Here is a 27546-nt window from a genome sequence, read left to right as displayed (position 1 = left end):
AATCGGATTTGAACAATACTTAATTTGATACGTACTCCTTTTTGTGATAAGATTAGGATTCCATTCCTTAGTGATGACAGTTCCAAGTACAAAATTACTCACGTTCTCTATTATTTGGATGTTCTAGAAAATATTCACTTACCACTTCTATTTCATCGTCAGGTTCTTCGGCTATATTAGTCAGTATAGCACTCGGTCTCATAGAAACTCGATGCCTGACTGACTTCCTCCATAGATCAGGCTCCTCTTTCGTATCATCGCCTAAAGTAGCAAATTGTTCATAGAAATTAATTACACCAGTCAATTCACCGTCTATGTTATTACTAGTATTATTGTTCGTTGTATTATTAACTTGTGGTTTTTTCTCTTTACTATTGCTAATAGTTGATTGTCTTTCTGAAATTCTTCTGTATCCTTCAGCATCTTGAGTTTCTCCCAGTAAGCTAATTGGTCGTGGATTTCGCGGTCCATATTCATACTCTAGATCGAAACCTCTATCTTCGAACAGGCTTTTGAAACGCGCCCAACATCCCAAATTCTTTGGTTTCTCTGGTGCCTGATGATTTGCCACTACGGTCTCAGTAGTTTTATCCATAATTTCTGATTACTTGTTTCTTTAAGAGAACGAAACGCGAAGGTCATTTCCACTACACGATCACCATACACATACCTAATCACTGCCTTGGCGTAACGAGTAAATCTCTTCCAAATCAATGCCAATCTAAACATTAGCGATTATGTAGATAATGTACAGTTCCTGCTGCTCGATAATAATGATATTAATTAGAATTGCTTCCAAATCGCTACATGCTGCCTGATTTAAAGTAAATACTGTTACTCAATACGCGTATTTTATCGAATCATCGACATTAAAAGGCTCTTGAAGCATGTAAGTGGCAACGATTGCGTTCGCCTGATTATCTTTAAAATGCAACAGATGTGTTCACTAATTAAAAACATTAACACCTTTTTCACTTATGTCACAGAGTAAACAAGTATCACTTGGACCACAATTTTTCACAGTTACGTCACTAGTTAGTTTGCACGTGGTTTACGAAAATTTCGTACATCCCCCGTGACTGGGCCGCACCGAGTTTTATATCGAACTAAAACATTGAGGTTTGTTGATAGCACTTATCGATTACAGCCGCACTGATTACGTTTTATAAGTCATTTGTAAATGTTGATTAAATAATTATAGAATTCAATGCTGAATATTTCAAGAGTGTATTTATAGCATTGATTGAAATATTCGAAGATTAAGATTTGAAACGTGACACGTTAAGTTGGTTAGTTAGTAAAATATTGGTGCTTCAGCGAATAATTTAGTTTTATTATGTTTGCTCTTCAGCATTGTCTGCGTGAAACTCATCACATTATTAATTGCGAGGCCAACGATATCAGTTTACAAATTGGAATTGCATACTCTGCTATTGTTCAGCAAATTCAGTGTTTGTATGAAATTTTGCTAATTGACAACTTAGGTATTACTGGTTTAATTGACGTCAGTTGGTCAGCTTTGTGCAGGTTGACATATTTGAAACATAACATGAGCATTTGGCTTGATTGACATTATTAGTTTTAGCTGATCAAGCGGTTTATTCATAATTGTGTATGGAACGGCGTCGGCGTTACTAAGATTTCTATCGATTCGTATAAAAATATTTCATACTTTAACATGATTTTATTGGGTCGACCCGTATTTAACTATGGAATCTTTAGTAACTTATTTAAACATCTTCCAAGAATGATAGGTTCATGAATTGGCAGCTGTATGTAGTTCTGATGACAATACAATAATATGGAACTGTTGAGCTGGAACTTCGTGATGTAAAATTTTTCGTTCTTATGAGCATTTTATAAGAGTTTGTTTTTCTATAGTTTTTTTAAACTAACAATTTATTTATTTTAATTGTTTTGTTTAAGCATGTTTTAAGTTTAGAGTTTTGAGAGTTGATTAGGGCTTAGCCATGATACTTAAAATTATTCTTATCATAGACGCTGCAATTTTTTTTGGCACAACAGCTAATTTAGTTCTCAAGTAAATTTCTAACAAGATACACGACATTAACTAACACTTCTCTATATACACGTCAGTACATTATACACGATCAATATATATGTAATTACAAGCTAGACGACATATTCATGGCAGTGACGATTGGATGCAAATGAGCGTAATTTACCAAAGGCCGAGATACTCATGTTATGTCATGTCAGGTTGTCACTAAAGGTTGCTGTTGAAACTATCTGGATTGGTTCAATTGAGTCTAGGATAATATTGTCTGATGCAGTTAATGTTGTGATTGTGATAGGAATGTGTGTAATAATAATGTTATTCGTAATGGCTAATTTCAATAGGGACGCCAAGCGGAAGAGACGTATTTTCGTAAGCAGAGATGCTTTTAGAATGGTTCAGTCATTATTTTAAATGAATAATTATTATTCCTACTTATGTAAAACTAATGAGTTTGTTAATTTGTTAGGTTAAAGCTCAAATCTTGGGAAACACTGTGGCGGTTAACTTTTTTTCAGACTGCTTTTTATCGAGGTTGTAAATGTTTAGCTTATCAATGAAGTACAAATGTAGGCCTTACATTAATAGTAACTCATTCTTCCAGATTGAATCCTTATAAAAGCCTTTACATATTTAACACATATAAGAGTCAATAACTCCTTGACCCGACATCTTGATTCGAACGACATTCTTTAACTGAAAAACTGACCCGCATATCTCCATCATTCTTTTGAATTAAGAACTTTTTGCGCCAATCAACGGCTCGTAAAGAATGAACATCACCATTAATCACGACAGTACGACTGAATCTTGCGCACGCCATCTTTAAGGGGAACCCTGTACACTAAACAGTTGGCCCGATGGAAGGTTTTATTTTTCGTAAATTCAATCGAAGTCAATCAAACAATCAAAAATGGTTTATTTAAAGTAGGATGAAAATCAGCACTTTTCAAACGTCAGAATTTCATGAGACAATTTTTAGCTAGCAAACGGGCGAAATACCTAATCGTTGTTATGTGCGTACCATTCATTTCCATACTGATTTTTGAGCCCCAACAAACTATTGGCCAACTAAAAGTCTGTAGTGTGTGGGCCTAAATGAGGCATTTTGCCACGCGGATATGAACCCTGACCCTTTAGATTGGTTCGGCGCCAGAATTCAATAAGCAATTCAGTCTTTTGAATACGTTATTGCGAATAAGATGTTCATAAATGAGTAAATGTAATTGGTTTGTTTTGTAAATGGTTTCAGTGTCGTTTTATTGAGTTGAAGAGTTGTGCTTTATAGGGCCTCTTTTGAGAATATGAAAATTACTTCCTGGCTTTTAAAGATTAAGGTCGCAATTTTATTTCGGACTGATAATAAAGATCATAACGAGAGTAATTTTGATGAAATAAACTGAACGTTTTATTATTCTTCATGCCATTCAAAATATATACGACCAGGCAGTTTCACTGCATAGGATGTTTCGAATCTTTTGCAAAGTCACACATTAAACTTCTTTCTTACTTGCATATTTTTTGTATAGCAACACAGAACAATAAATACTATAAGTAAACAATTGAACTCTACAGTGACATAAACACTGTGTAAAGAAAGGTTAAAGTTTAGAGCAGTACCTAAGAATTAATTTGCAACATGTCATGAATAGCTAATGATATGCAGGTTACATGTTAACGACGCAAAATTGGCTCTTACTGCTTATGCTCGTTTATAATTATATAAATGTCATTTGTATTGTTTGAAAATAACATTTAAGTACATAGTTATTTGAATGCCTGGTCTTTACTATTAAAGGTAAATAAACTCTTTTGCAAAAAAAGCGGGCACCTATGCGAAATCTTAGTTTTAAGGACTTTACGTGTATTTCAAAGGGTTTTAATGATTGTAGTATGTTTTTAGCATCAAAAGGGTTAGCCAAGCATGCGTGAGAGTGTATTCTAAATTTGAATTTTGTACAATTGCTAAGAAATTGGTTAACCCTTGTTTTGGACTAAATGCTGGCAGAAAGTTCGTCGGTGTTTTGAAAAGTTTTTGAAGTGATTTTCAGAAAAATGATAATGCAGTTTTAATTAATGATTAATGTACCTTTTTGTTAGATCAAAACATTTTTGAAAAACTATGCGTATTTGATAAAATTTTCACCTTCTCTAAATGGGCTATACTGATGATTGATGGCAATGTTAAGAGTTTCGGTATTTTAGTGTAAAGCGTTCTACTGTTTAGATATTGTACCCACGTGTTTTAAAATATCGCTTTTTCATAAACAAACACTATTTGGAGGAGTATCAGTACCTTAGGCTGCGACAAAACCAATTTAAAGTAAGCAGTGCCGATCACAATTCGTCTCTTATCGGACTTTGACATTTAAAAACAACCAAATTTTGTGATAAGTGTTAAAATTAACCACATGGTTTTGGCTAGTCAAAGAAAGTGCATTGTGGTTGTGCATCAGGCTTGTGCTTTTGTTTGTATTAGAGTAACTTATTATCGAGTTACAGTGTTGGGAAAGGAAAAGAATAAAAGTATTTACGACTACTAAGAAAATTAATATTAGCTTTCACTAGCTTAGACTAGCTGGATGTAAATAGAGATACTTGAGAGTTTATGGAAAGAGGGAGGAAACTCAATAATTTTTCAATTTTCTGTCTTCTAATCAGACTTTCCCATAAACATGTTCCTTTAGATCTAGCAATTTTATCTTAAAACTAATACAAATATTTATATATATAAAGCTGTTACTTACGGCGACATCGACTAGGGGCTCGTCCTCCGGCGTGAGCGCCAGCGAGGAGCGTCGGCCGGCGCGAGCCCCGGGAGAACCGCTCGAGCTGCCTGGAACAATACCAGAATATTGTTATTGTGGGTTATTATTATACTAATGTCCATTAAAGTTAAAGCTTCCTTAAATCTATTGCTGACTCTTTCTTTGTCAACAAGATAAAAGGTGTCAGCAATAGATTTAATGAAGCTTTAATTTTAATGGAGCGTTGTGCAACTGACGGTGAGATAAACTCGGTAACTATTGCTTAGTATGATTTGAAATTTCCTCTGTGTTATATGTATACTAAGACTAAGTTCATTCGAAGAGTTTTCTAAGGGATTAAAAAAATATTAGGTTACGGGAAGGCGAAGTAGACACGAAGAATCGCTATGCGGAAGAAATCGGATAATAGCTAATGAGATTTAGCACCACGCAAATAATTCAGTGCATTTCTGTAGTAAATAACGTTTAAAAGTAAGCTTTTAAAACAATATAAATACTTATACATTTCAAAAATCGGGGTGGAAGAGATCATCATCCTCCTGCCCTTATCCCATGATGTGAAAAAAAAATATATGGAATATGATCATATAAAAAAATATTATATGATGGGTTTGGGAGTCTTTACTAACAATAAATTATGTTTTGTGTTTGTGTTAAGCAGTAGGTAACTATTACCATTCACACACAAATAAACTTTCGTCGATAGCCAAATTAAACCAATTAAAAACCTTTTCGCAGAGAATCGAATTAATAATGCGGTTACGAGAGTAAACAAAACAGAACTAATAAAATATTAATATCGACCGTATTAATTAATGATGTTATTAACCTGCATCGGTGTCATCGCTGCCTCGTCTCTGAAGCCACCTTTGCACCAATTCGATGCTGGCTTCCTGACCAGCCAACATTATCATTTACATAGCATTTGTATCACAACATGTTTATTAACACTTTTATCACAAAACACATATAAAAAACAACACTAATTTACACCAACGAGGTTTTTTATGATCCTGTATTTTTTTTAATAATTTTAGGCATAACCAAAAAGGTTCATAGATATAAAAAAAACACGAAAAAATAACACTGGCCGAAAGAAATGACAGCACTTTACCGCGTTCAAATATCGAATTAATTAAATGACGAACGTCGACGGCCGAATGTAAACAGCGAGTAGAGTAGATGAAGCAAAATTAATTTTGCACTCGACGGTAACAGCTTTTATAAAATTGTCAACCGTATTACGTTGTGATAAGAGGGTCGGGATATTTTTTAAGTGTGTTAGTATTTTGGCGTTGTGGTGAGGAGTTTGTAGAGCGCAAGCGGTCGGTTAGGTAATGGCCGTCATGCCGAGACAGTTGATCGAAGAAGGGGGGTGAATGTAGGACGAGTGTGGTCTGAGCATACATTAACTCACTGGAAGGGATACTGACAGCCTGTTGATAGTCTTGTGATATACGCCAGTGTTGCTCACTGACAAATTGTGGCGTTGCTCAGGTCAAATTACTCGCATATTTGCTTGCGGAATGCGGTCCAGTTTCGAAGTTTAAATGTCATGGGAGATATGGTTCTGTATGCAGTTTATAGAGCATCTAGACTGTTATAAATTAATCATTATTTTGCTTGTCAACTTTAATTTTGATATTTTTAGACTTTGAAATAGTACAGTACCTATAGCAGTATCTAGTAACATAGGTAAATAAATGGTTTAAGTTACACGTTAGATACAAAAATATAAGTAGTGCATAATTACACATTTTTCAAATGCATCGCTGAATAATTCAGTAATAATACCTAATTTTATTTATATGAATATGAATCCATATAAAGAATAAGTCTTGAATTTGCGAAGGAGACGTAGACATACACAAACACTTTTACCAATTTAATAGACAATTTATTACCATTATTATTTTTGGTCTATATCATGACCATGGCGAGACAGGTTCCTTAACATTTTTATAATATAAATTACAGCCATTAATTGCGCAAGAGTCTATGTTAGCTATAAACGAGTAGGAGGTCCGTTTATTGCGATTTGCCTAAGTCACTCTAAACAACTTTCACAATAGTCACGTGGTCTCAGGAATTTGACTAACATTCCAGTAGTTGCCAAATGTTTGGAAGATAATTTATTCTAGGTGTTGATTTAATTAGTAGACTAAACCATGTTATATATTGCCGTGACTAAACTTTCCTTCAACACCGACTACTTAGATACCTGATTCTTGTACCTAATGTATCACATAAAAAATTATCTTCATACTGATTTATGGGCCCGATCGAACTACATAAATACATATCAATAAACAATTTACAATACTAGAATGTCAACCGTAGTGCATTCATTAGACCAAATAATCAATTCGGAAAAACGGAATCAACAGCTACATACCATTAACATTTGGTACCAAAACTAATGAAATACATCCCAAACTCCAAATCATTTGCAAACCAAAGATAAATCGAATCCAAAATCCATTAGTTCATTCAGTCTTTGACTCTGCAATCATTAATCAGAACGCACCTTCATGGTAGATAGGTAACCTTTTGGCATAGACCGACCGAGCGATTTTGGCGTTTGACTAAAATAGGAACTAAACTTTGGTAGCCACTTATGTACGTGTTATCGTAGTGTATAATCAGAAGTGAAAAGTTCAATCAGCCGTAATTAAGTAAGAGGTTTTAATATTTTTAGATGCAAAAGTAAAACGTTGCATTGTTTCCTTGTCACCAATGCAGAACAAAATGACGAGATGTCATCTAAGGTAACCATGTTGCGCCACACAAAGTATCAGAGATGTAGATAAAAAAAGATAGAAGATAAAAGATAATTTATTTTGTTAAAACATGGGTATATGTTTACAAAACATAGGTATTGTTAAACATGAGGTGTTAAGATTAGGTAGGTTAGAGCCATACATGTTTTGCCTGTAATTGGCGTACAATTTTTTTTTACATAAGTAGGCAGGTATATTATGTAGCGAATATCAAAGCGAAATGTCACAATAGTTAGGCATCATTTTAGACTTTCCTTTGACTTTAACCTCCCGTTTTTCTTGATTAAATTTTAAAAATAGCAACACCAAATCAATCTTCCGACGCTGATAGGTATGAACACTTTACTCGGTCGGTGTATAATATTCTGTTCGCGTCAAGGTACCGAGTTTTCCCGCCAAGTTAGCCGTCAAGAGAAAATTACGATGTAAAGCAAGAAAACTAGCACGTTGTATGCAGGTGGTAGTGCCATTTTGCAAGTTAATTTAGCGGAGCTAATACATCTTTTATGCATGCCCGGACCGCTTGGTTAATGCAACCATGCGCTCACTTGATATTGTTTTTTGAACTTCTGGTTTGAAAATAGAATGATCGAAGTTTTTAATTTGACGCACCCAGATGAAAAGTGTCATAAGTCTCCTGTTCCTATGTGTAACTTATGGGTGCTAATTAAACAGGCTTCTTTTTAATACCATTATTCGCCCCCAAAAATGTATGTTGCCTTCTAAATTACTAACTCAGCCACAATTAACGAGCATCTAAATAATACTATCTTAGCCACTTGTTATCTTCTAAGTAAACCACTCTAAATACAACTCAGCATGGTAGTTATTATTTAGCATCTAAATTTGTAGCATGCTTTCTAACAGTAAACTTCTAAAATACTTTTAAATGACATCATAAAATATATTTAATTAGCTTCTAATTTTTTAACTCAGTACGTTTAAAATGTAAGCAAGCAACATGCAGCAAGCATCGCTTCTGTCACGGCTCCGGTGCTGCGGGGCTCCGGCGGTACCATGCGAGCTTATCGTCGCAGATGGTTTTCACGCCCACCACCTGCGCCTCAGCTCGCAGGCCGCCTCGCCCCTCCGCGCCTACGCGGTTTTGAATTGCACTCTAGGGGTAGGGCAGACAAGACTACGTGGAGTCGGTTTTGCAGCGATTCGTTTTCGTCACTAACTTAAATTTTTAATATCTACAATGTTTTTTAATAGAAGGTTATAAATGGTAATATACTAAAAACGAGGCCGAGTTAGTAAATTAGATGACAATGTATAAATAAGAAGGACAAGTCACAATAATTCTCTGATGATGATCTTTACTTGAAGCTTTCTATAGTATATTTAGTTGGCGTTGTAAAAAAGACGAATTAGTTTATTAGTGGCTATGTCATTTCCCCGTTGCTTAGTTATAAAATTAGAAGTTTAATCATGTGTCCAATAAATAATTTTGTGGCTACGCTTATAATTTCCCGTAACTTATATCTACAGCACATTCTGTTCTGCCAAACTCACAAACTTTCACATTTATAATATTAATAGGATTAGCTGTTTTCAGATTTCAATAATTCCATGAACGAATTTTTCCCGATATCAAAGTCTGAAGAGTTCCATTGTCATAATTATTCCATTGTCAGTATTAAATCATTATTCATCATTGCATGTTTGACATTGTTTTAAATTGACATGAAAGACTGTATAGTGTATATCATAAGAAAAAAGTCGTATTACCTACCTACTTATTTACTATAGGTACATAAATAATGTGACAAACAAGAACTTATCACATCCAGCCTCTCTAACTCTATAAACACGATTCATATATGGAGTTGCGTTTATCATTCCTCTAGCGCAACCAGCCCGCTAGTCGCCTATTGTTCAAAACAGTTTAACGCGATGCAGCGCAGTGATCGATAGCTTGCCACTGCGATTGTGATGAAATTACATCTATCAGGCTTGCCGATTATTGTTTGTGTAATCGATTGGGATTTATCGACTTGGAGATCGTGTTTCGATCGACTTTGATGTTTTGGGATCTTATAATATCAAATAATAATAACATTTAATTTTTTAGAGTAACTTTATTGTATGGCATTCACCTTTGCCTTTCAAAACGAAATTACAACAAAATTAAAATAGACTGCAAAACTCAAGTTATTTAATTCAAATAAATAGTTGAACAAAGTTAAAATATTCTCGTGTAATTAGAAATTTCATATTTGCTCCACTATGAATATTTATTCAGAAAAATTTCGAAACGCAAAATAGTTTGTCAAACATCCCCTCGAAATCGAAACACCAGTATTTTCGCCCAGCAGTAATACAAAGAAAATGTGTCACCAACTTCAGTCGCGGCCATCTTTAATACGGCTCGACTTTCATTGTTTCACAAGACACACAGATCCTTGTTTACATCACAATGGAGAGGTGCAAATGGCAAATGGCTAAGTTATACATTAGTATATGCCATTCAAGCCATTTCCACGTACACAGACTATGCGGGCCAGCGTCGTTAGAAGATAGCTAATTAAGGGAATTTCCACTGGGGCTTAATTAAGACCCAGAATACTCGTGTGTAGTTACAGCTCATGGAAATGCAGTAAGTTAATTTCGAACTACGTTTGAGAATGACTCTCCAAGAAAATGTAACGAGATAGTTCTGTTTCTTGAATTCGTAGTGGATAAGTTGAATTAAGTTTGTGCTGAACGTTTCAAAACTTTTCATTTATATAAAACTTTATACATATAAATTTGATTTTTGAACATTTTAAAGAGTATCGATGTTATTTTAAAGAGCATGTAAGTTGTTATTTACTTTAATAATGTACTATAAATAATATAGTTACAAAATTAACTCCGTCGGCTACAACATGGCCTAAACTAATAACAATGAAATAAACAATTCCCCTCACACAACACCTTAATAATATCTTACAAATAACGCGCAAAAACTTTTTCCCCCGTAATAAGTAAAAACCTGTGGGGTGAAATAACTCCCCAATAAGTTTTCACGACCCCTCTTATGGTTAATGCCCTCTGAAACTATTGGCGGTTACGTTGTTACCTCACGCGGTATTAAGTTGAACGTCATTGTAGAGTTGGCTTACTGTATGTCGTGTGCTGTGAGAGGTGAAGATGGCCGTTCAAGGGTTCAGCTGAAGGCAGAGTATATAGGTACCTACTACCTAGTGTATTATGCTTATAGGATAGGTGACGTAGATAAGTGTTCGCGTGTAAGGTGGGATAGTGTAACGTAGGAGTAATGTTTTATTATTAGTTGGATTATGTATTAATAGCCTCTACTATGCAGTGTAAAAGTTGGATGTTACTATGGTTTAAGGTATTCTAAAGTCATTGACGTTAAGAGAGATCGATTAACAATATAGTCTTATCTGAGCCACGTTTAAGAGTTACAGTTTACTAAGTTTGACCTTCAGATGCTCTGGAAATCTATTCGGTCGGTATCATACACTCTTCTCTTCTCTGTCGATTCGCTCTGGGCAGAGCGGTGGTGGTCACGTCGAGGCGTCCACATAGAGGCGGACACAGCTTTTTTCACGATCTCCCACTATCTCTCTTTGTTAGCAGAGAGAGACCATACACTGTCGCACACTTAATTTTGACGAAAACATAATTTTGATCAAATTACTGCTATTTACTGACTACCTGTTGACTAAAGCCTAAAAGTACACTTTATATTCCTGTGAATAAGAATAGAAATTCTGGAATACGATCTGTTCTGATCCTCAAACCATCATCATCATCCTTCGGGCCTTTTTTCCAACTATGTTGGGGTCGGCTTCTCTTTGTTCAGATCCTCAAATATTGTAAAAAATATAAAATTAAACGTTTAAAATCGCTGAAGCGTCATGAAAATGAATTTGAAGTTTAAACAGCTACAAAACTCCAAGTCTAATGAGACATAATTTTTTAATTTGATTTACAACGTCAAACGTGTAGACAGATTTACTCGGCGAGTTTAACAATTAAAAGTTGAGATGTTTCAGTGTTGATGAGGGTTCATTTAATAAGCACCCCTTTATAAATGTCCCGAATACAAATACATTGTTCACCATTCCTTACACGATTCGCTATAATTATGTTCTAACTAGGCATCCCTACTAATATTATAAATGCGAAAGTAACTCTGTCTGTTTGTTACGCTTTCACGTCTAAACCACTGAACTGATTTTAGTAAAATTTGGTACAGGGATAGAGTTGACCTTGAGGAAGAACATTGGATAGTTTTTATCCCGGACTTTTGAGTAATTCTTTTGGAAACGCGATATAACCGAACTCTACGCGGGCGAAGCCGCGGGCGGAAGCTAGTACACAATAAAATGGCATAGCTGGTATTATTTTCTCTGGGGAGTTTCAAACTTCGGAGAACTTCTGCCAAACATTGTTTTGACGTCCCGCTGACGGTCACTAGATTAAAACCCTCTTATTTCTTAGGACTAACCTAGTAGTTTACCTGAGTGTAGTACATATTAATAACATGGTTACCTACTGTTCGTTGATCACACCATAGTCAGAATGACAATTGATTTTCTCCTGCATAGATACGGTCTACAGTAATTCTTAAAATCATGTTTCCCAGTGTTGTAAACCGTTGTGGCAACATTATGGTACGAAAATGGTGAAACTCTGTGCAAAATAAATACGCCTTGTTAGTAAGTTTTCCGTCTACTATAAAATAAAATAAGTCTAAGTTTTCTCAAAATAAGTACCAAACCAACTTCGTAATAAATATACCTGTTCATAATTAATATTCCCTTACGTCCTGAGTTAACCAAGTTTCTACCTATACGTATGCATTTAATTTAATGAGATACTCTATCCGTGCGGTCGTAGTTACCGCCACCAAAACCACGTAAGCCCGTTAATCATTATTATATTTCGTTGCTCAGCAACGGTGTATTAATAATCTGCAGATTTTTTTGTACAAATACGAAGGCTTGTTTTTATATTTACAAAAAATAAGGATATATATTTATTTATGATTTTTGTACACACGATAAAGAAACACAACAGGAAAGAATTTACATGGGTAATGTTTATTTTTAAGGAAATTTCTTTCAGCATATCTGCGAAAGGAAAATACGAATAAAAGAGACACTGTGTAGTTTCCTAGTTACAGAAAATAGCTGTATATTCGTCTGTTGGTGTAGTTGTTGTATAACTATTCTTCACACGAAGATAAGCCACGCAGGAACTGGTAATAAAGGTGTTACGAAAATGTGATATCAAATTCATTAATTCGTCAACCTTTATAAAAGGAACTTAACCCTACGTTGCTCAATTTACACTTTCTTCGCCCAAAATGTCAGGCAGCAGCTTGATACTTTATCATGTCAAACGGACACCCTGTCAGACAGTTTTTCTTCGTAAAAACAATAATAATTACGCTCCTCATTATAATTTAAATGCGTCAAAATGTCAGACACTCAGATTTTCAACCTTTGACATTTTGTGAAATTTGTAATTGCTTAACAAATATTTTTATGAGTTCGAGTATAATCTTTTAAGTGTTTCGGTAAATTCTTTGTCTTTAATTTGTTTCAGTTGCTAATGTGAACTTTGTACGTAAGTAAAAGATTTATGGCGTACAAGTAAGTCTCGTATGTAGATATTACTTCAGATCAAAGTGCACACTGAATTTTTGGCGTCGTGGCTTTAAAAGAATGCTCACTGACTGTTCCATTTTAAGAGGGATTTATTAGCCTTAATTTTGCCCTAAAGTCTATGCCCAATATATTAAGTATTTTTATTAACATATAGCAAAAACAACTAGAGATATCCCTACTAATTATTATAAATGCGAAAGTAACTCTGTCTGTCTGTCTGTCTGTTACGCTTTCACGTCTAAACCACTGAACTGATTTTAATAAAATTTGGTACAGAGATAGAGTTGATCTTGAGAAAGAACATAGGATAGTTTTATCCCGGACTTTTGAAGAATTCTGTTGGAAACACGATATTACCGAACTCTACGCTGGCGAAGACGCGGACGGAAGCTAGTATTTAATAAATCATTTTACTATAATCCGGTGAAAGAAAACATCGGTGTTACAAAAATGTCCCCACTTTCGTGATGACTAACACCTTGTCATTGTGCCAAGAAACCTTCTTTATCAGAACAATAAATACCCCACTAACCAACCAATAGAAGAAGCCCCACAGAACTGCATAAAAGTTATTCAAACGATACGATATGCAAATGTTTCGTTTGTAATAGGTAATAATAAGTGAAATTAGCACAAGGCTGTCACTTATCAATGTAGTGATACAGTCTAATGCTTGTGTCACGAGACCGATTGTTCGATATGAAAAACAATATGGACACTGCTTAGAAAAATAGAACTGGTATGTTTGGTGAGTCGTGTGGCTGGTGTGTAATATTGATAGATTGTTTTTAAATAGATGGTGCATATATAAAGCTATGCAGTAATAGTAGTACATTATCAAGCAAAAATTATGTTTTCTCGCAAGTATCTAAGTTGAGAAGAATTGGGATGTGTCAGTAAAATAAAGTAGCTTGAATTTTAATCGCTTTTTACGGAAATGATAAAACTGAGTTTTACTTCAAGCTATTCAAGATACTTACCTACTAACGTAGTCTTTACTTAGGAATATCAAAGAGAAGTTTATTTGATATCTTGGAAATGTTAACTTACTTAATTCGCCAGATTCGATTACCTTAGTGTAATTTGAACTTTTGCGTTAAGTAGTAGGATTTTGTATCCCAGCTGTAAGAATGAACTATAATAGGCTAGTTTCCTAAAAAATAATAATTAGTCCGTCTTGTAGATTGTCCAAAATTAAGCGATACGTATTTTTTCTTTTTTAAATTGGATCAGAACTTGTTAAGATATAGCGTGTTAAAGTTGAGTGTGACGTCACAAGTTGCTACAATTTTCAGGACACTGTGACGTAAAAGGCCCCCACTCCTAATTTTTGAAGTGTATTATCTTTGTCATTTTATGTTTAATTAAAAAAAGAAAAAATACGTATCCAATATTTTTTGATTATCTAAAAAGCGGACTAAATATTATTTCATTATTTCGACCCTGGACACTACCCTATTGGCAATGTATAAACGAGGCACGAAGCAGGAAGCGTCTACTTAAATGTTTACTCCTCAACAAATTTATCAATAGAGCAAGTACTAAATGCTACAATGTAACATGGAAAAATCTAACGTAAATAACAAACATCAAGATCTCAAAATGTACCGCGAAACAAATACTGTAAATGACGTAGCTTACAAAATACACTTACAAATGCGGGCGGCGAAATTCGGAACTAAAATGGAATGTACTGAATTTGACAGTTCGTTGACAGATTTCGTTAGCAAGTGGCGCCGCTGTGAGGTATAAAGTTAAGTTTGTAGGTTTTATATGGTGGATATTTTTGTAATGTGTCTCGTAATATGTGTGTACACATTGCTTACGTCACTGTCTTAGTGTTATCGGGCAGCGTATCAAGTGCACGAGGACATTTGTGTGTTATATACTAGACTGTAACTAGGTAGAGTATGTCAACACATGGTAGCAGGTCGATTAACTATGCGTAAACGGTAAGTTGGCCAGTACTTTGGGGATAGACATGCATGTTCCAAATGTGAGCATAGGGTAACTGTAATGGAGAAAAATTCCCCAAAATCGTAATGGGCTATACCGGAACAAAACTATATACAAAAATTATTTAAAGATCAGTTAATATGACAAAAATATAAGTGTACTTTTAGAATGTTGACCATATTATTTATGTAAGAATTTAAAATACGAGTACGTGTAATAGATTATGTACCTATGTATTGAATTTAAGATGATCCATAATGTTATTTGACTTTGGTACCGACACGAAAAGGTCATTGACCGATGAATATGTCATTGCGTACCTAACTTTTAGGAGCAGAACTTTCCTAAATGATAATATTATAATCACGACCCAGACTTACCTAATACAGGCTAGCATCAACCTAATCATGATTAGTACACAAGTACCATGTTTAGCAATATTGATACAGTCTAAATTGCATTTATATCAAACACCGCCGCAAACAAAGCAGCAATTAAGCCAGGTTCGCTATAATAGTTCAAGCTATCAGATAGCTAAAATGTATATCTAGTATCAAATAAGGTTTAATAACGACTGGCGGCCAGGTGGGCTCAATTAATCACTTCGCTATTATCTGTGCACACGTTTTACTCTCGGTCTTATACGAAATGATTTATTTTGTGCCAACTACAAACCACGTGTACTCAATGCAAAGAGGATTTACTGTCAGTTTGCATGTTTTAGTCTGTGGTTGAGAGGATTTTGAATTGTTTTGAATGCTGTAAATGGAACTTCAATGGGAAATAAATCGTGGGATATTTTTCTAAAACCAGTTTCTGATTTTAAATATCGATGCCAAAAGGATCGAATTTTGTGAGATCGCTGCTCATGATTGTGCTCGTATTTTTCTTCAATGAAATTACAAAGACGACTTTTCAAATTCGAGCGCTCCAAAATAATTAAAAATTAAATAAAGCTTCTTATCAAAAAGTGAAGCAAAGTTTCGACGAAAAAACTGTGTTTTTCATTTTTTTATGGTACAGAGTTGGAATTGGTAATCAATATGTAACATATGCAGGGCGCTGGTTAATCTCATTAGATTCAGTATTAATAACATGTATCACTTGGCTCTCGAATATTACGGAATGCAATATATGGCTAATCAGAGCCAAATAACTCCCAATAGTCATTAGGTATACCTTTTTTTTTCCGACGTCAAAAATCATCAAATGACCCCTCCCGCTGTGGGTTAGCAGCGGTGAGGGAGTGTCAGACTCTTACTGACTAAAAACCGTCGTGTTCCGTCATAGGCCTTTTATGTACCAGGGCCGCGGTACCTCTTTCGAACAACCCGCAGCCCCGGCAGGCCTTGGCCCTGCTGGGCCCCGCTGGGGTTGCTGACATCTCTTTGAGGAGCGCGTGGAACAACGCGCGCCGTCGACACGGGTCTGTCGTCTAAGCAGACAGAGGGACGATGAGCCACCCGAACTCACCGCCCACAGACCCACGCCTACGGTGGCCGGGAGTCATCACGCGACACCCGGCGCCCATGGTGTTTTCCTGGTCCAGCGCGGCGGCCGGGATGAGAGGTGCCCATTAGGTATACCTAACACCAACAACTTATATAAACAAATTATGTTTGAAAACTAGACTTTTATTTCTCCAATATTACCTATATTTTTTGCCAACCAATAATTAAAGATAAATAAAGCTTGATTAAAAATAATTAAAATTAAAATTTGAATAAACAGAAGCAGGTTTTTATGTCGTTGTTGTTGTTAATATGTAGGTACTTAATTGGTAGGACATTGGGTACAGTGAACTGAGCGTCTATTTGTTTATATTTTATTAGATTACTAGCCGTTTTCCCGCGGTTTCACCCGCGTCCCGTGGGAGCTACTGCCCGCACCGATATAAAATATAGCCTATGTTGTTCGCAGATAATATAGCTTTCTAATGGTGAAAGAATATTTAAAATCGGTCCAGTAGTTTTTGAGTTTATCCATTACAACCAAACAAACAAAGTTTTCCTCTTTATAATATTATTATGTATTCCTAGCTTCCACCTAAGGTTTCGTACGCGTTCGGGAAAATATTTCCCCCCGTATACATGATAGTAATTCCGTTTGTCGCGCTTTCACGCCTAAACTACTGAACCTCAAAAATAACAGGATACTTTTTATCCAAGTGTTGTAAATATTTCCTTCGAGACGCAAGTGGAACTGCGGGACACAGTAAGTAGCCTAATAAAAAAGCCTATATAATTTAAAAAGCCTTGTTTTTATTTTTTCTCAAATCAACATGACTTCTTCTTTCATCCATTCCTACATTAATTATTATTTATTTTTAGTTTAAAAAATCAACCACCATTTACAACTACATATTTGTACCTTCAATGTTCCTATATAACTAAACTTAAACTACCTATCCTGTACAAAGTGCATTTTATAAACCGCGTAAAACACAAAAAAATAAATAAAACTGTCTGAACCAGTAACAAGTTAATCCGAACCATTATTCACACTACTGACGCTAGTTAAGCTCCCCACCCAGCGTTGTTTGACTACAGGAACTAAGTTGAGCTCACTTGTATTTATTAAGTTGGTCACACTGGGTTTCTGCTAAGTTGCTGCTCACAGAGGATGGAGGGATGAGCGGAGATGTCATAAGACAGGTCAGGCGCCTTCTTGTAGGTCAAGCAACGTAAAGCAGGGGTGATCAGTAACTAGACAATTGACAAGGGTCAAATAAATACAAACCTGTCAATTGGACTTTACTGATTGGTGATTTGGTTTTAAAAAAATGGCGGGTTCTAAAGAAGGCGTAAGAGCGGATCTAATAACACTCCTCGTCTCCCGAACACCCGCATTTTGGAGCGCTACTTTCATCGTTATGACATCTCCGTTCGTCGTTTTGTTTTCCATGTTGCTGCTTGAGTATTCCTGGGTTTCACTTGGAAGTAACTTAGATGCAAATGTTGGGCTACAGTTTGTTATCTACTTTCAAGTTTTCTAGGAATTCGAGACTCCTTGTAATTAAAAGTTAAAAGAATGGTAATATGTTGCAGCGCAGTAATATTAAACTATAACATGCAAACTTACTTTTAGTTATAATTAAAAAGTATACGTATAATTGATGATTATGCTGTTGCTTTGTTTTCAATAATATTTGTACCCTATTTAAGGTGAGTTATATTTTTTTTACTATTGCGATAGCCAAACATAACCAGCCTTGTATCTACAGTCCACATTAGCGTTTTGACAACTGAACATCGTTTATCTAAATCGTTTTAGCTAAATGTAATGGACTGTAAGTTATCGAATTATTTGTGAGTATTTTTCAATGGATAAAAGCCTAATAATTTTTCTTCCTACGACAGTGTGATAAAAAGTCATCTTCCTATTAATATTAGTAATACATCACAACGTTATGTATTTCTGATACGTGTATCTTCTAATAGAACTTGTTTTACATTACACTATCATAACGCTACTTAAAGGTTACCTATACTACAACATAAAAAGGTCATATAAGGTCTTAATGAAACAAATAGTTTTTACGTAACTGTGTACCTCGATACTATGCACCTGATAGTGTTCTCTGAACCTAAATACTGCAGTTTGAAATTCAAAATAAACAACAGATGGTCTTTTGGACTCCCAATTTTGAGCTCAAATAGTCTTAAATACAGCGTAGTACAATAGTGAAATAAACTTAATTACCATTTACCAAAAAATAACGAAAAAACATTACCAAACTCCGAATCAAGCATATAATGCTTCCGAAAAGTTGATCCACAACACCACTTCATTTTGTAAAACACACACTATCACATATTACACAAAACACTTCGTTCCCACTCATTTAACACAAACACAACTTCGTTACTTTGTGCTTACACGAAGCATTTTCAAAATAAGAACACGAAGCATTTTAAAAATAAAAACACGAAGAATTAAATGTTGTTGATACGCGTGTTGTACGCGTTGAGATTAGCAATGGACTGAGACATTATTATAGAGATAAGGTTAGGTTCTTAGGTCATTCGGTGTGTATACTGAATCAGAATGTGTGAATGGCTTGATAAATATAATATGTTTGTTTGTGACTGTGCTTTATTTTTATTTTGCCATGTGATTGGCAAAATAAACATGTTAATACAGCTGAGTACTAAAACTGGTGGTAGGTACCGATTGGCTTTTTATAACCTAACTAGCTGCCGCCAATGGTTTTACCTGTGGGAACCGTTTTTCCACGCATTCGGGTCTGGTCTTAGATTTCAAGTGAACCAACAAACAAATAATGATAAAACCGAAGCTTTATAATATTAAGTACCCGTTTTAATTTTGTAAGCAGAAGCAGGTGCTCGCAACAGGCTCATCATACAAACCATAGGTACGACTTACTCCAAGCTAATTGAGGATATCTCGGGTAACTACTACTTGCTTACTTTCCCTTATGGGGAATACCAGCGAGTAAAACAATGTTTTAAGGTAAGGAAAAATGTTTAAAAGCGTAAGCCATCCTGTCGCCGTCACCAAGTTGTTTAGGTAACAGATAAATCTCCTGTTGGTATTATAAATAAATACCAAACTAAAACTACTCCGCAGAAGTATTAAACTTGAAAAGCCAAATCCGAAGTTTCCCTTTGAAACTGAACAGCTCAGATTGTTAAAAACTTATCAAACTTGACGGCCGAAGTTAAATTTCCATAAAAGTCAATTAATCTGTTGGTTTTACAAAGTTCCATCTCATCACAGACTCGATACGCGACAGATCGAACATAAAGATTCGCGCCGCAAATAAAATTGACTGCAGCAAATATCAAAAGTATTAAAGTTACTAGACGCGTTGATAAAGTTGGACTCCAACTTTGATTAACTTCTGCAATTCGAGCTTACAGATTATACGAGATAGGAATTGAATATCAAAGTCCCTGTCTATCTGTACGACATTCTATGGCGTCTACACCATTGAGAAATATAATTACACAGAATTGAAAGAAAACAGATGCATTATAATTTATCATTGAGATAATATCGGACTATGTAAATAGCTTGAGCACATTGTAAATTGCTTTTGATCTTACGTCCTTCACACTTGTCGTGAGAGGTCACAGTAAGAATAATTAATAAAACCTACTTGTATTTATATCTGCACGTAAGGCTGCCACTCTAATAGATTTTTGAACAATTCTGTATTTGATAACCTGGGGCTATGATATGGCGGGTCCTCATTAAGCCTCCCAGGTAAGGAAATATTTTGTCCTTTATTTCAAACTAGCTTCCGCCCGCGGCTTCACCCGCGTAGATTTCGGTTATATCGCGTTTCCAGATAAATACTATCCTATGTTCTTTCTCAAGGTCAACTCTATCTCTGTACCAAATTTTATTAAAATTGGTTCAGTGGTTTAGACGTGAAACGGTAACAGACAGACAGACAGACAGAGTTACTTTCGAATTTATAATATTACCTAGTAGGGATTGATTAATGTGACTATAGTATGAAAATATGACCTTGCCTTCATCATTTTGTGGTAAGAAAGAGTAGTGTGGACAGTAAGTACACACACTCACTTACATTAGATGCACGTGTTGTTATTTTACTCTATGCTTTCAAACATATAAATCACACACATTGATTGCTATGTATTATTTAGGGCAGCTGTCGGTCAGTAGCCTATCAGTTCAATGAGCTCGGCATGTCCATATTAGGATGTCGACGCACAAATGCGCAAGCGCCGCATTAAGCTAATCATTTCGTATCTGCTGTTAATGACTGCTGGTTATATGCGTTGCGTTAGTTTAGACATATGGACAGAAGTATTTAATTAATCATTCAATATGAATTAGAATGTATGCTGTATGTACAAAGGTAATATTTAGAATTTCAAATAAGTAGATATGTGGTGTGAGTGATGCGATATAGCAGGGTTTCTTAAACTTTCTGCAGTCACAAAAAAAAATTTTGGAAATTAACAAAATCCTTAGTAGCCTCGCCACCCAACAACTTCAAAATGCGTCTAGATGAGTTTACTACACAATTTCTTAACGTGTACACGAAAATGTTTACACTCTGCAAACTGACCCCTGCGGACTTGAGTATATGATGATGATGAAGATGATGTGTAAGTAGCGAGTGACTATTTATATGGGGAATGGTCCAATATTTTTGAAACAAATTTTTTGCCTTATTTAAAAAAAAATGGGAACAGCAAGGACTATTATTTTGAAATACGCTTTCAAAATTCTCGTCTTATGTAACACACCGTTCTTCAAAAACTGCATGAACCATATTGAGTCCTTTTATAGCTACTGAATCACTTTTACGAGACATATAAAAATGTATTTATGTTTATGATCCGTAACATTTTGACGCGTATCGTACCTATTACGATCGTATATAATATTTTTAAATGTACACTTGTGGTCAGTCAAAATATACCAATGGCTTACCATGAGGTCATAACTAGCAGATTTAGCGTTTAATACCTGACTATACCTACACATTCGGGAGGATATTTTAAAAACAGCATGAAAACGGTAACATACATAGTTAATAAATTGTTATGTTCTGCATTTATTGTTTACTAGCTTCCGCCAGCGGCTTCGCCCGCGTGGTGTGTTGATAAAAAGTAGCCTATGTGTTAATCCAGCGTATCACCTATCTACATACCAAATTTCAATGAAATCGGTCCAGCCGTTTTTGCGTGATTGAATAACAAACATACATCCATACATTCTCACAAACTTTCACATTTATAATATAAGTAGGATTTATATTTTCAGATATTTTTTTAACTCTCGTTACACAGAGTCAACTCAACTTTGACTAGCTCTGAGCTAGACACAGATGTACAATGAATTAATCCTTATACTGCGTTTTATGACAACAACATAAAGGAGAATTGAAATATTTACATTACCTATATGTGTTGTAAGACAGATGATAGATTTATTTCTTTAAAAGACTCAACAAACACACACTCCCATATAATGAATAAAGAGGTCCATATAAACATATCCTAAACCTTTCCAAACCAGCAGAATGAAGACTATTATAAAAACCTGAACCTGTCGATAGTTAATCACAGAACTCATTCAGGTAGAAATGTAGCGCTTTACGACAGGATGTCCTAAATTCTGAATCACGACTCTATTGTGCGTGGCGCCGGTGAATATTTTCACGATGGCAACTCAGATTGTTAAACCGTGCGATATTTTATTTGAATTAAGTTATTTTTCAATAAGTTCCACACAGGTTTAATAGTATACTTTAGTTAAGTACCAAATTTTTTACTAGTTAGTAAAGGGCGACTGGTTTACCCGGTTTTAAACTGTAAAAGTGTTATTAAAAGACATTTTAAAATACGTTTTACAGGAGTTTAAATACAATTAGAATACGCAATTTTCTTAAACAAGTGACAAAGGTCTGTTTAATTTAAACTTTTTGTAATAGCACTGAAATAGTCGTATTTGAGCCTTCCTACTTTCTGATAAACCATATTTCTGAATATAATGTCGGAAACAATCGAGCCTACAAGGAGTTTTGTATCCATACAGTGTAAGATGATTACACTTTACCATAGAGAAGGCCGGCTTCTCTTTATATTTTCATTTAAATGCATTTTATGCTCAAGACGAAGCCGTATTTCAATATCAGATTGAGACATTTCAATAGGGCTGTCGCGTAAAATGGAACGTCTTCGTAGAGGTGTGAAAAAGTTGTGCAAGTATTTTATTTAGCTGTTAATAGCACTTGAGTTCACTGCAAACCGTTTTTTTGGTAATGTAAACCGATTTACCTGAATGACCAGCAGTTTCTTTTTTTAAACCAATTGACATGCTTATGTGACAGCCTGTATATTGTGTACTGGTCTTTAAAAAAAATCTCAAAACGAAATTGATGTACTTATTTTTAACCGTCTTCAAAAAAGGAGAAGGTTTTCAATTCGTTGCAATCCTTTTTTATGTATTTAACCGTTTACTTACAGGCGCATAGATCGAATACAGCAAATGTAATGAATTAAAACTCTTTTGTTATTAGTACAATAACAGTTACAGTGTTCCATTTTCGTATCTGACAACCCTGTCCTAATGTTCGTTTCGATATGCTCCGGGATTTACCGGGGGTAACCGCAAAGACAATGTATGGACTTTATACTTACTCGGTTCAAAGTGAAGCGTATATACGTAATTCGATTTTATGCTAAAGTTACCTGGATTTTGAATTCTCTGCGAGTTTATTTTAAGTTCAAGTTTAATCAAATGGAAACGGTTTGTAGTTGGGAATAGTTCTGCGATGCTGAATGCATTTGTTTTAATGGTAAAGTTGGATGCTTCAAGCTGAAGACCGAGTAATAAGGTAGACGAAGTAAAGGATTGTAAGTTTTACCTCAATGTGTTTTAAATTAGCACTGATACAATTAGCGTTAATATTATCGATTTAATTATTGAAGAATAAAAAAAGTATTAAGGATTGGGTTTTCGATTACATGTTAACTGTAATCAAAATGATAGTTTAAAAGATAAAACCAATAAGCTTCAAAATTCATATCTAGGCAACGTAAGTCCGAAAGAAAACTTGAAACCTTCGCAAAAAAATTCAAAGTTAGGTACTCTCTAAAGTAGGTAAACGCCATTTATCTAGGATTTGGATTTAGCGGCCGTTCGTCTGAACAGTAAGATCTTTACTATGTCAGATGATTCATGGATGTAAATGCTTTAGTGCCTACAAATAGTCTAAAAAGTTTAGTCATGCTCGCTTTTATAAATGCGGTCACATTATTTTTGTTACCTTACTCATGCTTGCGTACCTATATTATACTGGTTCTTCCCTGTGGTTTCCCGAAGGCACTACTTCCCGTATCATCGTATAAGGTAAATTTAGCATTTGTCCTTTTTCAGGTTTAGACTATCTCCGTCGTACCACAAAAACTTTTAAACGTCAGTTTAAGACTTGTCTAAAAATGACAGATTTTGACGTTGAAATAAGGTCCATTACGTAGCCACACTTTTTTTAGACAAGTGTTCGACACATGTTTAAGTTTTAGTAGTAAGACCATCTGAGTTTGCTAACTCTGGGCGAAATAGTTACTGAATAGACGGGGATAGGTAGAAGTTAGAACGTATAAAGCACTTTTGGACATACGCAAGCCATCAAATACCTATCTTCAAGGTGGCAAAGTTATTTCAAGAGAGCTGTATTAAGACTACAATCTGATGAGGCAAGTCCGACCAGACAAACTTCTTAGTCGCAGACAGGAGCCACTATATTTTTATCTTGCATACATAAACAAACAATATATTTGTCACACATCCACACAAGTAGGTAGATAATGATTTTGTTTACAAATTAACTTCTTTATACTAGTTATAGTGTTTTTGCTCAGCGTTTGAGGTTAGTGTTCCTCGAGATAAGTGCGGTGGCATTGTGAACGCATTATATACGCGTGCTTGATAAGATACCGGCACACAATAATATAGCTGATTTATTTAGGATTATATACGACACTCGACAGAATCACTGAAAAACAACAGGTTCAATATCTTAATAGTTAGACTGTAATAATTATCAGCGTTTTTAGTTTCATCTGCTGGGTACAGATCTCTTTTCAAAGAGGGAAGAAATGAATTTTGATCCCACTGCATTATCATCTGCCTAGCCTTTTCGCAACTACATATGTTAGGGTCCAGTCTAAACAGATGCAGTTGAGTACCTGTGTTTTACATAGAGTAACTGCCTATCTGACTTCCCCTAAGCAGTTACCTTGGCAACCCGATACCCCTTAGTAAATCTGGTGGTCTCGTAAAGACTGCCTTAGATGGTTGAATGACAGATAGTATCCATAATTTAATTTTCTTCTTTTATGCTTCCTGAAGCGTAGAGGATTGAATAGACTATACAGGAATATAATTTAATATTGCAAGTTGAAGAGAATATCAAAGAGACGTTACCCCTTTCGTCAGAGGATAGCATCAATCTCGACATAGACAAAAGAACACAGAGCTACATAGTTCCTGATGGATTTTACCAATGGAAGCTTCATAAGAAACATAGCCACTAAGCCACTGTAGCCACATAACCCATCAGACTACAAACCACGAGTGGCCATGTTAGCGCCTCTTGTGTAAAACCTCATTTAATGAATATTTTTACTGCGTCGTTTGTAGGCCAACAGTTAAAGGGATTTACGACTCAGTTCACTCAACTTAGGGGTATAAATCTACGAAATAGTGCGTCTACGTGTCGCAGGCATAAGTGTAAAATATATTGGGGTTATTAAACTGAGTATGTTTGTAGTAAACTTTGTTGGTGATGTAGGACCCACAGTGCAAGGAGTTTTATTACGAGGAACAAGGAGCCTTCTTGGTGATAATCGTTAAAGCGAAGGCTGTACGTGTTTATTCCTTGGCCTCACGAATTGGAGCGCGGGAAATCATAAATGTCAAAGGAATTAGTTTTTTGTTTCTCGAAGAATAAGTAATGTAATTATTCTTGACTGTTTACAATTGAAAAGACAAAGGGTTTCTTGTTTACAATATTATTTACAATCCCTAATGACTACAAAGTTTTTAATTAATTTCGCTTAATCACTCTATTTATCTAACGCGAATAGTGCACTTGGCAGATAAATTAAAAACTGTTACATAAGTATTCCAGATAGAGAACTATAAATACGTAAAAAGCGATCCGGAAATCTAACTTAGAAATAAATAACCAAGAAAAATCACATAAAAAAAGAAAATTACTAACGCAATCTGAGACACACATCCTAAAGTAAAAAGAGGTTCTTATTAATAAACATATTTTCCACTTACCCTTGCGAACCTTGTTATACTTAAACATGATGGTCTAACAGACCTGACGTCACGATCATTTCTCACGATAAAACAGAAAAAGCCGGCACGATTGTCTCGCTACAATACAAAAACTAACAAAAAATATCTTCGTGGTGTTCTTGGCAGAGCGTTATCATGCTATCTGACGTAGGCACCTGATAACTGATAGAACGTTGTAGTCGTACCCCTGACTGTAATTTGTTGTCAATGAATAGTTGGCACACGGCAACATATGACGCGGCCGACGCAGGGTTAGGGTCTTCTCACATTTACCGACGTAAAATCGGACTAACACCGGTCAAAAAAGTCTTTTTACTACAAATTAAACAGGCGCTCGTCACGTGTTTAAAAATAAAATGTATGGAGAATTTCTCTTAAACACGTGTTTAACTTTTTCGTAGTAAGACCATTTATGTCTACGTAATATGGGTGTTACTAATACCATTCGCATCGGCCACGAAACGAGCCGTTTATACTGCTGATCGGCGATATCTCGAGTAGTGTGGTGCGGCTAAGCTGATTTCGCGGCGATCAATGTGAGGAGACCCTTAACGGGCAAACGTCATCTTGTAAATCCTTGCCGAATTGTACGAATTTCTCAAGTGACTTTAATTACACTGTTTGTGATCCTAAGATTAGCTCGTGGTAAAAATAGCAGGATTAAACGGTATACGAGGTTTATTTTTGGTTTTTATTGCACCTATTCAATCACATGCTAGTTTATGTTTATGAGTGAGTCCAATAAACTTGTAAACTGTAATGAGGTGTGTGATATTGTGGCCGTCACTGGATTATGGGCCAAAATTATGTGCTGTTTTAAAGAGATAATTTTAAATGTTTTGGTGATTTAAAATGTTAAGAAATGGCACATAATTTTCACGGTCTACTACAGTTGCAGACATTCGTATTTTTGGCGATCTTAAAATATTTTCTGGACATAAATAAAGAGATATTTTATCAAGGATAATTTAAAATGTTTTTGTGAAGAAAATTAGATAAAGGCTGTTTGTTTTTGCGGTAAGTATTATTGTTGGTAATTTATTGTTATTATTTTGATTGGCTTGGAAATAACAGCAATTATAAGACATAATGACTGATGATTGTCGATGCACCGTTGCATTCGTAATCGCATTTATTGACAATAGCTTCTGTCTGACATTGAATAAACTCAACGTTGTAAGCAATCAATCTGTATTTCTGATTGAGGATTTGTCATTAGTTTTTAATTAATGTTTGCCATTATTTTCTTGCTTTTATTTTTTTTATAAATAACTAACTGTTTATCTGCAGTTTCGCCAGCGTCCCGGAGGAACCTCATCCCCGTACCCGGAAAAAATATGGCCTCAGTTATTCAGGGTATAGGATAAGTAAGAAATATGTAGGTATAATATAATGATATCATGAGCTCCATTAATGCAATGATTTAAATAAATACATAAATGTATATGCCCTCATCTAACTAAATAAGTAAAATAGTATCAGTTGAAATATTGAGAGAAAAAAAACACTTGCAAAATTAGTTATAAAACCTCTATTTTGACCGATACACCGATACAAAAAATTCAGACCTCAGACCT

At 35.1% G+C, this 27546-nt stretch overlaps 1 protein-coding gene across 7 annotated transcripts in view; it reads right to left on the bottom strand.

Annotated features, from left to right (window-relative positions):
- LOC124638583 (high affinity cAMP-specific and IBMX-insensitive 3',5'-cyclic phosphodiesterase 8) overlaps positions 1–27546 on the bottom strand; it is a 227686-nt gene that overhangs the window by 77178 nt on the left and 122962 nt on the right. For 3 of the 7 annotated variants that reach the window (XM_047175604.1, XM_047175605.1, XM_047175607.1), the window contains one exon: positions 4765–4853. In XM_047175604.1, the coding sequence (XP_047031560.1) occupies positions 4765–4853 (89 nt within the window). Of the gene's footprint in view, positions 1–142; positions 1093–4764; positions 4854–18881; positions 19103–27546 lie in introns of those variants that run through there. The other 4 variants (XM_047175606.1, XM_047175608.1, XM_047175602.1 and 1 more) reach the window with 4 other exon arrangements.

Source organism: Helicoverpa zea, chromosome 17, assembly GCF_022581195.2.
Source record: "Helicoverpa zea isolate HzStark_Cry1AcR chromosome 17, ilHelZeax1.1, whole genome shotgun sequence".
In the NCBI taxonomy this organism is placed as follows: Eukaryota; Metazoa; Arthropoda; class Insecta; order Lepidoptera; family Noctuidae; genus Helicoverpa; species Helicoverpa zea.
Note: the sequence above shows the minus strand (reverse complement) of the source record. Positions and strands in the feature narration are given on the sequence as shown.